Source organism: Neoarius graeffei, chromosome 27 (assembly GCF_027579695.1).
Source record: "Neoarius graeffei isolate fNeoGra1 chromosome 27, fNeoGra1.pri, whole genome shotgun sequence".
NCBI classification, from domain to species: Eukaryota; Metazoa; Chordata; class Actinopteri; order Siluriformes; family Ariidae; genus Neoarius; species Neoarius graeffei.
The window spans coordinates 2341534-2353601 of record NC_083595.1 but is presented as its reverse complement, the minus strand read 5'-3'; the positions used below and the strand labels follow the sequence as shown (position 1 = coordinate 2353601).

Sequence of the window (12068 nt, the reverse complement as noted above, 5' to 3'; positions counted from 1 at the left end):
AAACTGGGAAGCAAGAGAAAAGGGCAAACAAACACAAGGGCTAGGCGAAATGGGAAAAACTGGAAAGCAAAAAGGGTCATACATAAGAAAGCAATCAGAATAATAATGCTCAGTAGGCTCACGAAATGTAGAGGCAATACTATGCGACGAACAAAACAAACAAAGGAGTATAAATACAAATGGAAAAAAGGTACAGGTGATGATGATTAGAACTCGGGGGAGCCACTCCTAGGAAGTGGCTCCAGGTTGGCTGACAGAGTGCACATGGTAGTGACTGGTGTGTGAGGGGGATTGTGGGAAGTGGAGTCCTGAGTGTTGGGTGAGCCCGGAAGCGTGACAGTGTATATATGTAAGGAGTAAATCATTTTTAGGATCCATTTACCAATGAGTACATCACTTGGTGAGTAATTTACAAATTAAATCAACATTATTTACTGAATTAAATGAGGAGTGATTTCCATATATACCTGAATCACTGAAAGAGTCATTTACATATATCACAGAATCACTGAAAGAGTCATTTACATACAGTATATACCTGAATCACTGAAAGAGTCATTTACAATGTAAATGAACTGCTTGGCCAGTAGGTGTATTATTTTTTTTTTTTGTAGCAGACTATTTAAAGAGTTCGGGTTTGTGCTTAAGCAGTGTTTTTCAAGTTGATTGAACTTCAAATTAACCTGTTAACTTACATTTCATTTGAGTTAAATTGCTGTCACATCGTACGAATAGTCATACAGTATGAACATGTCCCACTGTAGATCTCTTGCTTTAGTCTCCGTCTCATTAATGGAACACAGCTGAACTGTCTATCATTTGTCTGTAGAACTGATGAAGATGAGTGAAAAAGCATCCTGTAGATCAGACCACAAGTCTGACTTCCCCGGCTCACCAGCGCTCTGAATGTATGGACCGTTCAGTTTGACAGGAAGTGTGAAATTCTGAGATGGACAGACTCTCAGTGTGACTCCCAGTGTGAAAGACAGAATGGAGTGATGGTGGTGAATGTACAGCTCAGGATTAAACACTTAGTAAGGCTTCAATTCTCTCACTGTCGCTCATCCTTCTGCACATTCTGGAATGCTCTAACTCAGGGGTCCCCAAACTTTTTCCTGTGAGGGCCAAATAACTTTTCCCTTCTCTGACGGCGGGCCGGGGCCAGTTTGTAACAAAAAGTGTGACGATCGCAGAGGTGTCTAAACATAAACATTTATTGTTTTCCAGAAAGCCACACATAACCAAAAATTAACCCTTTCTGGGATCTTGACAGAAAAAAAAAATTCAGAAAATAAATAATAACATTATTAATGAAATAAATAACACTATTTATGAAATAAATAATAACCAAATAACCCTTTTCAAGTTTTTCACAGAAAAAAAGACCATGGAACATTAACTTTCTTGTAGACACAACTGTTTGCAGCTCTCTCTCATCAACTTCACTCTGAAAACCAGAAAGCAAGCAGGCTATGAAACCGAACTGATACCAACACCTACCAACACAATACATTTCACTACCAGTATGGTTGTAGATCGGATTTTATCTCAGTAGATTTCATTATGATTATATTTGTTTGTACTCAGAATGGCTCGTTCAAGTCAGAAAAGTAAGCTTACCTATATATGTTCATCAGTGTGAACTGTGGGCCTGCATCTGGCTGGTGAGAAGTTCAATGTCAGGTTCCATTTTAGTCACAGCAAGTCTCAAACACTGATGGAGATGTTCATCTGTCAATCTTGATCTCATCGGAGTTTTCAGGTGGTTCATGCGTGAAAAGGTTTGCTCACAGATATACGTGCTGCCAAAAACTGTGGACATCTTCATTGCGTGTTTTTTAATGTTTGGGTATGTGTTGTTTGGGAGGGCGGCATAGAAGTCAATAAGACTGTTGGGCTTGAATGCATCTTTCAGGGCGTCACAGTTCTGTAACTCGGCCAACTCAAACTGATAAGAAGGCTGGGCTTCATCAATGTCGGAAACAAAGGGGTTCTGGAAAAGGCGGATATCTTTTGCATTAACATGTAGTTCAGGGAATCGCACACCGAACTCCGCCTTCAGCATTTCCAGTGCTTCCACACACTTTTCAGCTGGGAACGGGACCGCTGGGTTCTCTGCAGAGAGGTTTTGGGTAGCAGGAAGATGGATGAAGTTGTTTTTCACTTGATCCAAAAGCAGCGCTAGTTTCACCTCAAATGCTTTTATGTGGGAATACATGTCGCAGATTAGTTTCCCTTGGCCTTGTAGCTGCAAGTTAAGGCTGTTCAGTATTTCTGTCACATCTGTTAAAAATGCTAGGTGCCATTTCCATTCTGGGTCGATCAGCTCGGGGACCGTTTTGTCTTTTGAATGAAGAAATGCGTTTATCTCAGGTAGCAGCTCGTAAAAACGCCTCAAAACTCTGCCGCGGCTCAACCATCTGACCTCTGTGTAGTAAAGCACATCGCCATGCGCAGACTCCAGTTCAGACAGGAATTGTTGGAACTGCCTGTGTTTAAGTCCCTTTGCCCTGATGAAGTTTATGCATGACGCCACAACCTTCATGACAGAATCCCACTTCAACACTTTGCAGCACAGTGCTTGCTGGTGAATTAGGCAGTGGACTTGTAGCAGGGCGGTAAGACCCCGTTCTTCCATCTCCCGGTTCACGAGCCCGATCAGACCCCGAGACACGCCCACCATACTAGGAGCTCCGTCAGTCGTGATGCTAACAAGCTTTGACCAGTCCAGGTTCAAGTCTTCCATGGTTTGGCATACTTTGCCAAAAATATCCTCCCCCGTCGTAGTCCCTTTGAGACTTTGGAGGGCTGCCAGATCCTCGCACATTTCAAAGTTTGCGCTAACTCCACGAATAAAAATTAGCAGCTGCGCTGTGTCCTGCACATCCGTGCTCTCATCCAGTGCTAATGAAAAAAAATCATATTCTTTCGTCTTCTGCTGCAGCTGGGCATATACATTACCCCCAAGTTCTTCAATGCGTCTTGTGATTGTAGTCGCCGACAGACTCACGGCATTAAAGACATCTTTCTTCTCGGGACACACCTCCTCTGCGACAGCATTCAAACATTTCTTGACAAATTCTCCATCAGTGGAAGGTTTACCGCTGCTAGCTATCAGTTGAGCAACCCGAAAGCTCGCTCGAACAGACGACTGGTTCAGCTGAGCTTGGCGTACAAATGTATTCTGCTGAGCTAACAGTATACGTTTTAGCTTTGAGAGTTTGTCTGCTCGCATTTGGCCTTGCAAGCTATCATACTTGTCTTTGTGATGGGATTCATAGTGTCGGCGCAGATTGTATTCTTTGAATACAGCCACTGTCTCTTGACAGATGAGACAAACAGCCTTTTCTTTGCATTGAACAAAAAAATAATCGTTTGTCCACTGCAGGTTAAATACCCTGCATTCTGAATCTATTTTTCTCTTACCTAATCTTTTCGCCATTATTCCGTGTTATTTGACAGTGGTGTGTCCAGGATTTTTTTTTTTTTGAGGGAGGGGTTTCAGATATGGCACAGACTGCAGAAGGGTGGAATAGAATGTTACGTTCTATGCATGTACAAGTCGCGATCACGCGGCCAGACTGAAAAAAAAAAAATCATAATGCATCTCTGGTATTGTTCAGGGGGCCGGGCAAAATGTGGAGGCGGGCCGTATCCAGCCCGCGGGCCGTAGTTTGGGGACCACTGCTCTAACTGCTCAACTCTCTCTCTTTCTCTCTCTCTCTCTGTCTTCTCTGTTTTGAAATAAAAGTCATTTTCTTAAACAGTTAAACATTATTTGAACAGAAACCTTTAAGAAAGTCTGAATCTTTGTTTTGTTACCATCATCTGATGTAATTCCAATTTACTCTGTCGCATTGTTAGTTAGCCAACCAAATGTTATGCTAATCAAAAATGTTGTTTTTAAATGAAACCTGATTAACACACAGTTGTTCCTGTGTTAATCTGGTTTTTCAGCACACGTTTAAGACGATTCCTCGTCACATTGTACGAGATCCTGTACAGTAAACTGTGTTGTGAATTCTTTTCCAGACTGTGTGGTGTGTTTCTGTGTCAGATTATACGATCAAAATCCTCTAATCATTAAACCATTAGATTAAAGAACACGACTATGTTCTGCTTTACATCATCAATCAGTATGATCTGAAATCAGATCGTGCAGAAAACAAGCTCATGGAAAACACACACACACACACACACACACACACACACACACACACACACACACACACACACACACACATTCTACACAGTGATCTTTGAGGAGATCTTTCCAAGCTGCTAATCTCTACTCATGACCAAATGATTCTTTTATGGCCCTTTTCCACTACCCTTTTTCAGCTCACTTCAGCTCGCTTCAGCTCACTTCAGCCCGACACGGCTCGCGTTTCGACTACCAAAAACCAGCACGACTCAGCTCGTTTCAGCCCCGCTTAGCCCCTAAAACTCGCACCGTTTTGGAGTGGGGCTGAAGCGAGCCAAACCGTGCCGACTGAGGTTGGGGGCGTGAGCAGACACTCCCCTGTGCACTGATTGGTGAGGAGGAGTGTCCTCACATGCCCACACACGCCCCGCGAGCGCGCTGGGATCTGTAAACACCGCAAACCCGGAAGAAGAATAATTATGAATTACGAGAATTTCTGAAGCCTTATGCGCCTCGCCTCATCTATACGCTCTTGCCAGTATCTGTTGGCGTTGTCGGTGACAACAAGCCACAGCACCGAGACCAGCAACACTAACGACACCATGTCCTCCATGTTTATTGTTTACTATCCGGGTCGTGAGACTACCGCTTAAAAGATCACTGAATCAGTGACATAAGAGCATCGTGCACGAGTTCGCGGAGCGCAAGGCTCGTCGTATGCCCTTCAAATAATGCGCGCAGTAGGCTATTGATGTTTTATTATGAGCCATGTACAGTATGTCGCCTAATGTTTTTTTTTGTTTCTGAGTTACATGTTCGTTTGAAGGACTTAATGTACAAACTAACATAGTTGCACCCCGGAGTGTTGAAATTGGTAAAAACAGTGCATTCAGTGAGGTTTGCACCGCCCTCCTTTTATTTCTGACTCTTCCTGTCAGCGTTGCAACCTCTGAGCGCTCATTCGTATGCCCTTCAAATAATGTGCGCAGTATAGGCTATTGATGTTTTATTATGAGCCATGTACAGTATCCTAATGTTTTTTGTTTCTGAGTTACATGTTCGTTTGAAGGACTTGATGTACTAAATAACATAGTTGCACCTGGTAGTGTTGAAATTGGTAAACACCGCAGTTGCGGACATTTTGTAGCCTAAAATGATGTTATGATAAGCTTTAATAAAGGGTCCGGTCATTTGCCCCGCCCCCGGCCCGGCTCTGACTTGTTCCGCCACTGTCACTGATGTCACTGTTTGCGCTGCTTAACGGCATCACATGACGTCCACCCACTTTCGCTAACTCCACCCAATGTGTCCACCCACTTCCAGCCAGCACGGTTCAGCGCGGTTGTAGTCGAAATGCAACTCCAACAGCCCCGCTCAGCTCGACTCAGCTCGACTCGGCACGGCACGGCTCAGCCGCGTTTGTAGTGGAAAAGCGGCATTAGAGTGTGTTTCGTCTTTTGCTTGACACAGAACTGTACAGTGTAAAGTCGTCTTTAAACACTAATCAGGTCCTCAGTTGGACAGAAGTAAAAAGAGTTAGATCTGAAAAACAGATGCTGGTGTGCATGTTGCAAGTTTAAAGGCTTTTCTGTATCGCATGTCTTTAGAACATATTTTTGATTTTAATTTGATCCCAAAGCTGTCAAATAAGGAAACTTGAAGACTGAAGCTCTAATCATCCAGATGTAGTGAGTTCTATTAAGGTTTTATGACAGAAACATTGAAAAAAAACCCTGTTTTATTCACATCAATGTCATGAAAACATCATAATAACACCAACAGAACCAGAAGTAGGCGGCACGGTGGTGTAGTGGTTAGCACTGTCGCCTCACAGCAAGAAGGTCCGGGTTCGAGCCCCGTGGCCGGCGAGGGCCTTTCTGTGCGGAGTTTGCATGTTCTCCCCGTGTCCGCGTGGGTTTCCTCCGGGTGCTCCGGTTTCCCCCACAGTCCAAAGACATGCAGGTTAGGTTAACTGGTGACTCTAAATTGAGCGTAGGTGTGAATGTGAGTGTGAATGGTTGTCTGTGTCTATGTGTCAGCCCTGTGATGACCTGGCGACTTGTCCAGGGTGAACCCCGCCTTTCACCCATAGTCAGCTGGGATAGGATCCAGCTCGCCTGCGACCCTGTAGAAGGATAAAGCGGCTAGAGATAATGAGATGAGATGAGAGAACCAGAAGTAGAACTCCAACGCCTCCTACATCCCAACAATGACCCTCAAGGCGCTCTCACTTACGAAATCCATTAATGCATGATGTAAAAACGACATGGAAAAGATAACAAACTTCCATTCCAAATCAGTCTTCCAAAATGGAAAAGTAACCATGACACCATTACAGCAAAATAATGGAAAATATAAGGTTTTCGCTGTGAGTGGGAGAGGGGGATCTGAAGGAACGTTTAAAGAATCTTACAGCAGAGTGTTTTCTGATTAAAATGCTTCAAAGTAGAAGCACTTTTTGAGCAGAGGGCAAGACATAGAAGAGAAAGTGAGATGGAGAACCCTGCAAGAACCATTTTCCTCAGGAAAGTTGAATTCCATTTATTTTGGGATGAATGTTTTGTCCTGTTTATAGTTAAGTAGGGAGAGACCTATAAAAGAAAACTTTAATCCTTATGAGAAGCCTGTAGACGTTACAACAGAGTGTTTTCTCAACCGAAAGGGAATTCTTTTTTTTTTGTGGAATTACCAGTTATGTCTTCTAAGAGTGTGTAGTAACTGGACAACTCCAGACTGAATAACTCTAGACTTCAAATTATTTCCATTGAGTTATTTACAACCTACAACTTGTCAGGTTCTCTGTTGAACCCTTTTTTGGAAGCTAAGAACTGTTAATTATCCAATGAAACCTTAAAGAAGTCTTGAAGAACCCATTTCTACAAATTTTTCATATCTAGAGTCTTTCGGGAGTTTCACATGTAGCTTCATGATACACTTTTGGTTAAAATGGTTCTTTAAGGATTTATAGAATAATGAAGGTTCTTGGATGTAAGGTTTCTCCCAGAGGGAGCCTTTAAGTGTTGGGTAAGTTAATTTGAACAGCATGGCTCTGTAACAGAAAACAGGAACCTACAGCTTCAGTATGTCATGTATTAATAATGTGGAAAATACTGCTGGAGCTTTCAGAACAGCTTTTAATGAAAGAAACATTTTCATGACTTTGAGCTGCGTGAAGAAAATCACGATAAAGGCACAGAAAGATTTCTCCTTAAAGCTGATAACTGAGAGAGAAACTCTCAAACACATCTGAGTTAAATTTTATATTAAAAAGGAATAAAACTCAAGGGTGGTAAGGCTGAGCCAGTTTGAGATGTTCCCTTAGAACTGCCTCTTCCATGGTGCTTCTCCTGTCCTTTTTACATTCTGTTGTAGATGAGTAATTCTAACAGCACAGAGACTTCAGATGTAAAGATTTGTGAACTCATTTTCTGAGCTGTGTGTGTGTGTGTGAGAGAGAGAGAGAGAGAGAGAGAGAGAGAGAGAGAGAGAAGACATTTCTGAACTATAGTAAGGAGCTGGGGAATCAAGAACAATACATTTTCCCCCAAAAATGGTGGAATTAATTTGCAAAAGTAAGTGGATGAATCAATGAATCATTTGTAATGTAAGTGAGTCACTCAAAGTGTCATTTAAGGACTCAGTCACGACTGAGAAAAAAAGACAACCACAGATGTGACTGAACTGTTTGAGAAGTAAATGAATCACTTGAAGAGTCATTTATACATGTAACAGCATTATATGAGAAGTGGTTTCCAGCTGTTAACAAATCACCAGTGGAGTTGTTTACAAAAGTGAGCAAATCGTGTGAGGAGCCATTTACATGTAACCCGGTTAAAAACATGTAGGATCGTTAAGTATTATAAGCACATAAATAGTGAAGATTAAAAAAGGTTGAAATTCCTTAAAACACTATGATAAAAATTTTAAGGTTAAAATTCATTAAAATGATATTAAAATGTTGTTAAAAGCAGTTTAAAAATTATTACATGTTTATTGTTTTATTTAAAAGACAATGTATCGGTGAAAACCCCATACATGCTGGTTATGAGAGTTAATATCAATCGGCCGGAACGCCAGATCTGGGGGATTTCTGCACGGACAGGTAGAGGGAGACACAAGGATGAGAGAGCGGCCAGAGTAAGCTAGAGAGTGAGCGTGACTCTGAGATTTTCGGAGTTAATTAGTGAGTAACAGTGCACAAACCAGTGTTTAGCTCGTTATCTTGTGATTGTTTGCACAACAATTAAAGAGAAGGGTGACGGACTGCATTGGGAGAAATAGGAAGGATTTCTACCCGAAGTTCAAAGACTGTTTAAGTTTGTGCTACTGCTCATGCTAGCGCTTAGCTACCTGGAAGTATAGGCCCGCGTCAGTTCATTACCACTGAACAGACATTTTCAAGTTCAAGTTTGACTTCCTCAGTTGAACTGTTTAAGGGTTTTAGCTGCTGTTTCCGACCGGGAAACAGAGAAGAGACTCAGACAGAGCGTGGAGCAACAAAGACTTTCACTCGTGAGTGTTCTGGCAACGTGGAGGAAAAAAGAGAGACAGACGGATTCCGTGTAGAAAAGCTGATTGGATGTTGAGTCTGCGCCTGCGACTGTGAGAGAAAGGATGGGACAGACACATACTGTAAACTCAGGTATTCTTTATTTATTTTGCTCGCTGAAGAGTGAAGCGGCCATTAAGTTTTGGGCCTCAACGAACACAAGCATCACCTCAGGCCTGCTACAGTACATTTTAGTTTACAGTAATTTTAGTTGCCGGCTTTAGTACAGTGTTAAGGCGTGCGTGGGCCCACATATTGGTTTAAGTGATTTTGAAGTGAAATTAAGGTTTTCTGAATTAATCCATTGAAGGGTTAAAGGTGTTTTTTTTTTCCATTTGCATATGGTACAGTATTTCCTGTAAAAAGAGAGAGAATTCATTTACAGTGTTAACCTAAAGAAGAAGAGGTATATTTAATTTAAGTGGTTTCCTGGAAAAGGAGGGACATTTTGTTTTGGAGATTTAGAAGAATATTCATATTTTTATTTCATTTTCTTATTGCGTTAATCATTTTTATTAAGTAAATAGTTGAAGTATTTTTCTAAAAACCTTGTGTTGTGTACTTTATTACTTGCCTGCAACTTACCTGAAAAGAGGAAATAATTTAATTCTGAAAGAGACACCTAGCCACATTCATAGGTGATTTAAAAACCATCCATGTGTGTAGCGTACTTTAAAAACAAAATCCAAAATAATATTTAAAATTGAGTTAATCAGGGTTAAGACAGTTTTTTTTTTTAAAAAGAACCCAAAAGCCCTGCCCTCATCCACATAACTACTGAGGGGAGCGCTACATAAAACGGAGGCACCACTGGGATCGTTTTGGATTTCTCAGTAAATAAGTAAACAAAAAGAGTTTAAAGGTAAAGTAACTAAATAAAGTACTAAGCTAATTTAAAAACCACATTAAGATGGAAAAAAACAGAACTAATATCAGAGTTAAAAACCTGGTGCCATGGTGAGCATTTGGCTGAGACTCATGCGCTTATGCCCATCGTTCCAGAAGATGTGGAGATCAGTGAAGTGGAAGAAGCACTGGAAACTGTCAAGTCTTTGGGATGGGTGCGTGTCCATGGGAGAAACTTCAGTGCAAGACTAAACCGGCAGATGGTTTTGTGTGAGAGTAAAGAGACTGTGAAAGAGGAGAGTGTTCCTCCTGAAGTTGAGTGTATTGAAGGTGGAGAGGCATGGCCTATCATCGTCATAGGAAAGGCACAGGCAGCCGCTGAAGAGTTCCATAGTAAACTAAAAGGGCTGTTGCAGGCTGAAGGCAAAACAATGGAGGCCCTCAAATCATTACTCCCCAGTACACCCTTGCCCACTAGCTCCACTGAATCCATCCTTCGCGCTGTCGGAGATCTGTTGGACAAGACAACAAAACCAGCCGAGGGTGGGAGTTATGGCCGACTACGCATGTTCTCAGGAGCCCTACCAACACCACCAGGTGAGGAACCATTTGACCATTGGCTAGAGCAGGCATGGCTCATGGTGGAGGAGACTGAATGCTCTGACAGAGAAAAAAGACGCAGACTTATTGGAAGTTTAAAGGGCCCCACATTAGAAATTGTGAAAGTAGTGCGGCATGCCATTCCTGACGCCAGCCCCAAAGAGTGCTTGAAAGCCCTTGAAAGTGCTTTTGGAAGTGCTGAGTCCAGCGATGATCTCTACTTTGCATTCCGGCTAATGCAACAGCAAAAAGGAGAGAAACTTTCAGAGTTCCTTCGATGTCTAGAGCAGTCTCTAGCTAAGGTGATTCAACGAGGTGGCCTCCCTGCTAGCTGCATGGATCAAGCCCGACTGGAGCAACTGCTAAGGGGTGCTATCACTTCGGACCTGATGCTGATCCAGCTGCGCTTGAGAGAACGGAAGGCCGCACCCCCAAACTCTCTACAGCTTTTGACTGAGAGTCGTGCTGATGAAGAGTACGAAACTTCTAGAAAAAAGCTCAATGCCTCAGTACATCAAGTGCAAGCTAATCCAGAAGTGGATACAAGGCAAGCAGAAATCCAGAGCTTAAAGGTGGAAATAAGAGAACTGAAGTCAATGGTTGCATCAGGGGTGACCAAATCAGCTCATGTCAAAGATGATTACATGGAGGCTAAAACCATCACTGAGCTGCCTGGCCCCGAGAACCAGCAAGACACCAAGCTGGCTGCCTTGAGAAAGCAACTGAAATGACTAAAACAGAAAACTAGCAACAAGATGTCTGAGCAAGATGCTGCAGCTGCTGTTTCAACCAGGGAGGCTTCTAAACAGGTCTCCAGCTTCCCCAAAGGAGCACCGAAAAGGTCAGAAGAAAATTTCTGCTATAGGTGTGGTGAGAGTGGACATTTTGCCACAAAGTGTCGCAACCCTGAGAATCAAGCCAAGGTTATCAGAAAGCTAATTCATGCTTTAAAGGTGACAAAAGACAAACAACAGTCTGGTGACTCCCCCGCCAGTGAAGTTAACCGTGGGGTCAAGAACGGTGCTGTTACCTCATCAGAGCCGGCTGGCATCCCTGAGGGCTTGATTGGTCCACCCAGCATCGTACCTGTGAAAGTAAATGGACATTGCTGTGATGCCTTGTTTGATAGTGGCTCTCAGGTAACCATTATTTTTGAGTCCTGGTATCGAACTTACCTGTCTGATGTCCCAATATGCCCTGTGGGGGCTAAGTGATTCTGAGATCAGTTATCCCTACCGTGGGTACGTAGTGGTCGACATTGAATATCCAGCAAAGGTTGCAGGTGCTGACCAGACGGTAGCCGTCCTTGCTCTTGTCTGCCCACAGCCCTGTACTGCAGACCAGACTCCTGTCATTGTGGGGACCAATGCCAGTCACATCCGACATCTTGTGCAGCAATGTAAGGACAATGGCATTGACATCACACAGACACTGGGGATACAAGCATGTCACAGAGACAACAAGCTAACATCACACAACACAGCCACAGCCCTGGAAGAGGAGGATGATGTTGGCTGTGTGTTATGGCAAGGCCCTGGCCCACTGACTCTGCCTCCTGGTGGCGACTGTAGTGCAGTCTGCAAAGTCAAGTACAAGCACCAGGTCAACAAAGAAATCCTGATGGTTGACTCGTCTCCAGTAGCGCCACTCCCAGCTGGTGTGCTACTTCAGCCCATGGTGGTGCCCAGCGAAGAAGTGAACACCAGCCATTTCAGAATCTTGGTCCAGAATGAGTCCTTGACTGAGACAGTCATACCAGAGGGAACAGTTATCGGGCACATGTATCTGACAGATGCAGTCACTTCTCTCTCTCCAGCCAAGACAGCTGACACCGACTTTGATGCGAACATGATCAATTTCAGAGACTCTCCTGTCTCGAAGGAGTGGAAACAGAGACTCTGCCAGAAGCTATCCACAAGATCTCAGGTG

At 43.1% G+C, this 12068-nt stretch overlaps 2 protein-coding genes across 2 annotated transcripts; one reads left to right on the top strand and one right to left on the bottom strand.

Moving 5' to 3' along the window:
- Nucleotides 1–1633: 1633 nt before the first annotated feature.
- On the bottom strand, nucleotides 1634–3235 carry LOC132874774 (general transcription factor II-I repeat domain-containing protein 2-like). The gene has a single exon (XM_060911170.1). The coding sequence runs from the start codon at nucleotides 3233–3235 to the stop codon at nucleotides 1634–1636; it is 1602 nt and encodes a 533-aa protein (XP_060767153.1).
- A 6444-nt stretch (nucleotides 3236–9679) lies between these two features.
- Nucleotides 9680–10870, top strand: LOC132874773 (paraneoplastic antigen Ma2 homolog). Its single transcript, XM_060911169.1, has one exon. The coding sequence runs from the start codon at nucleotides 9680–9682 to the stop codon at nucleotides 10868–10870; it is 1191 nt and encodes a 396-aa protein (XP_060767152.1).
- Nucleotides 10871–12068: the final 1198 nt, after the last annotated feature.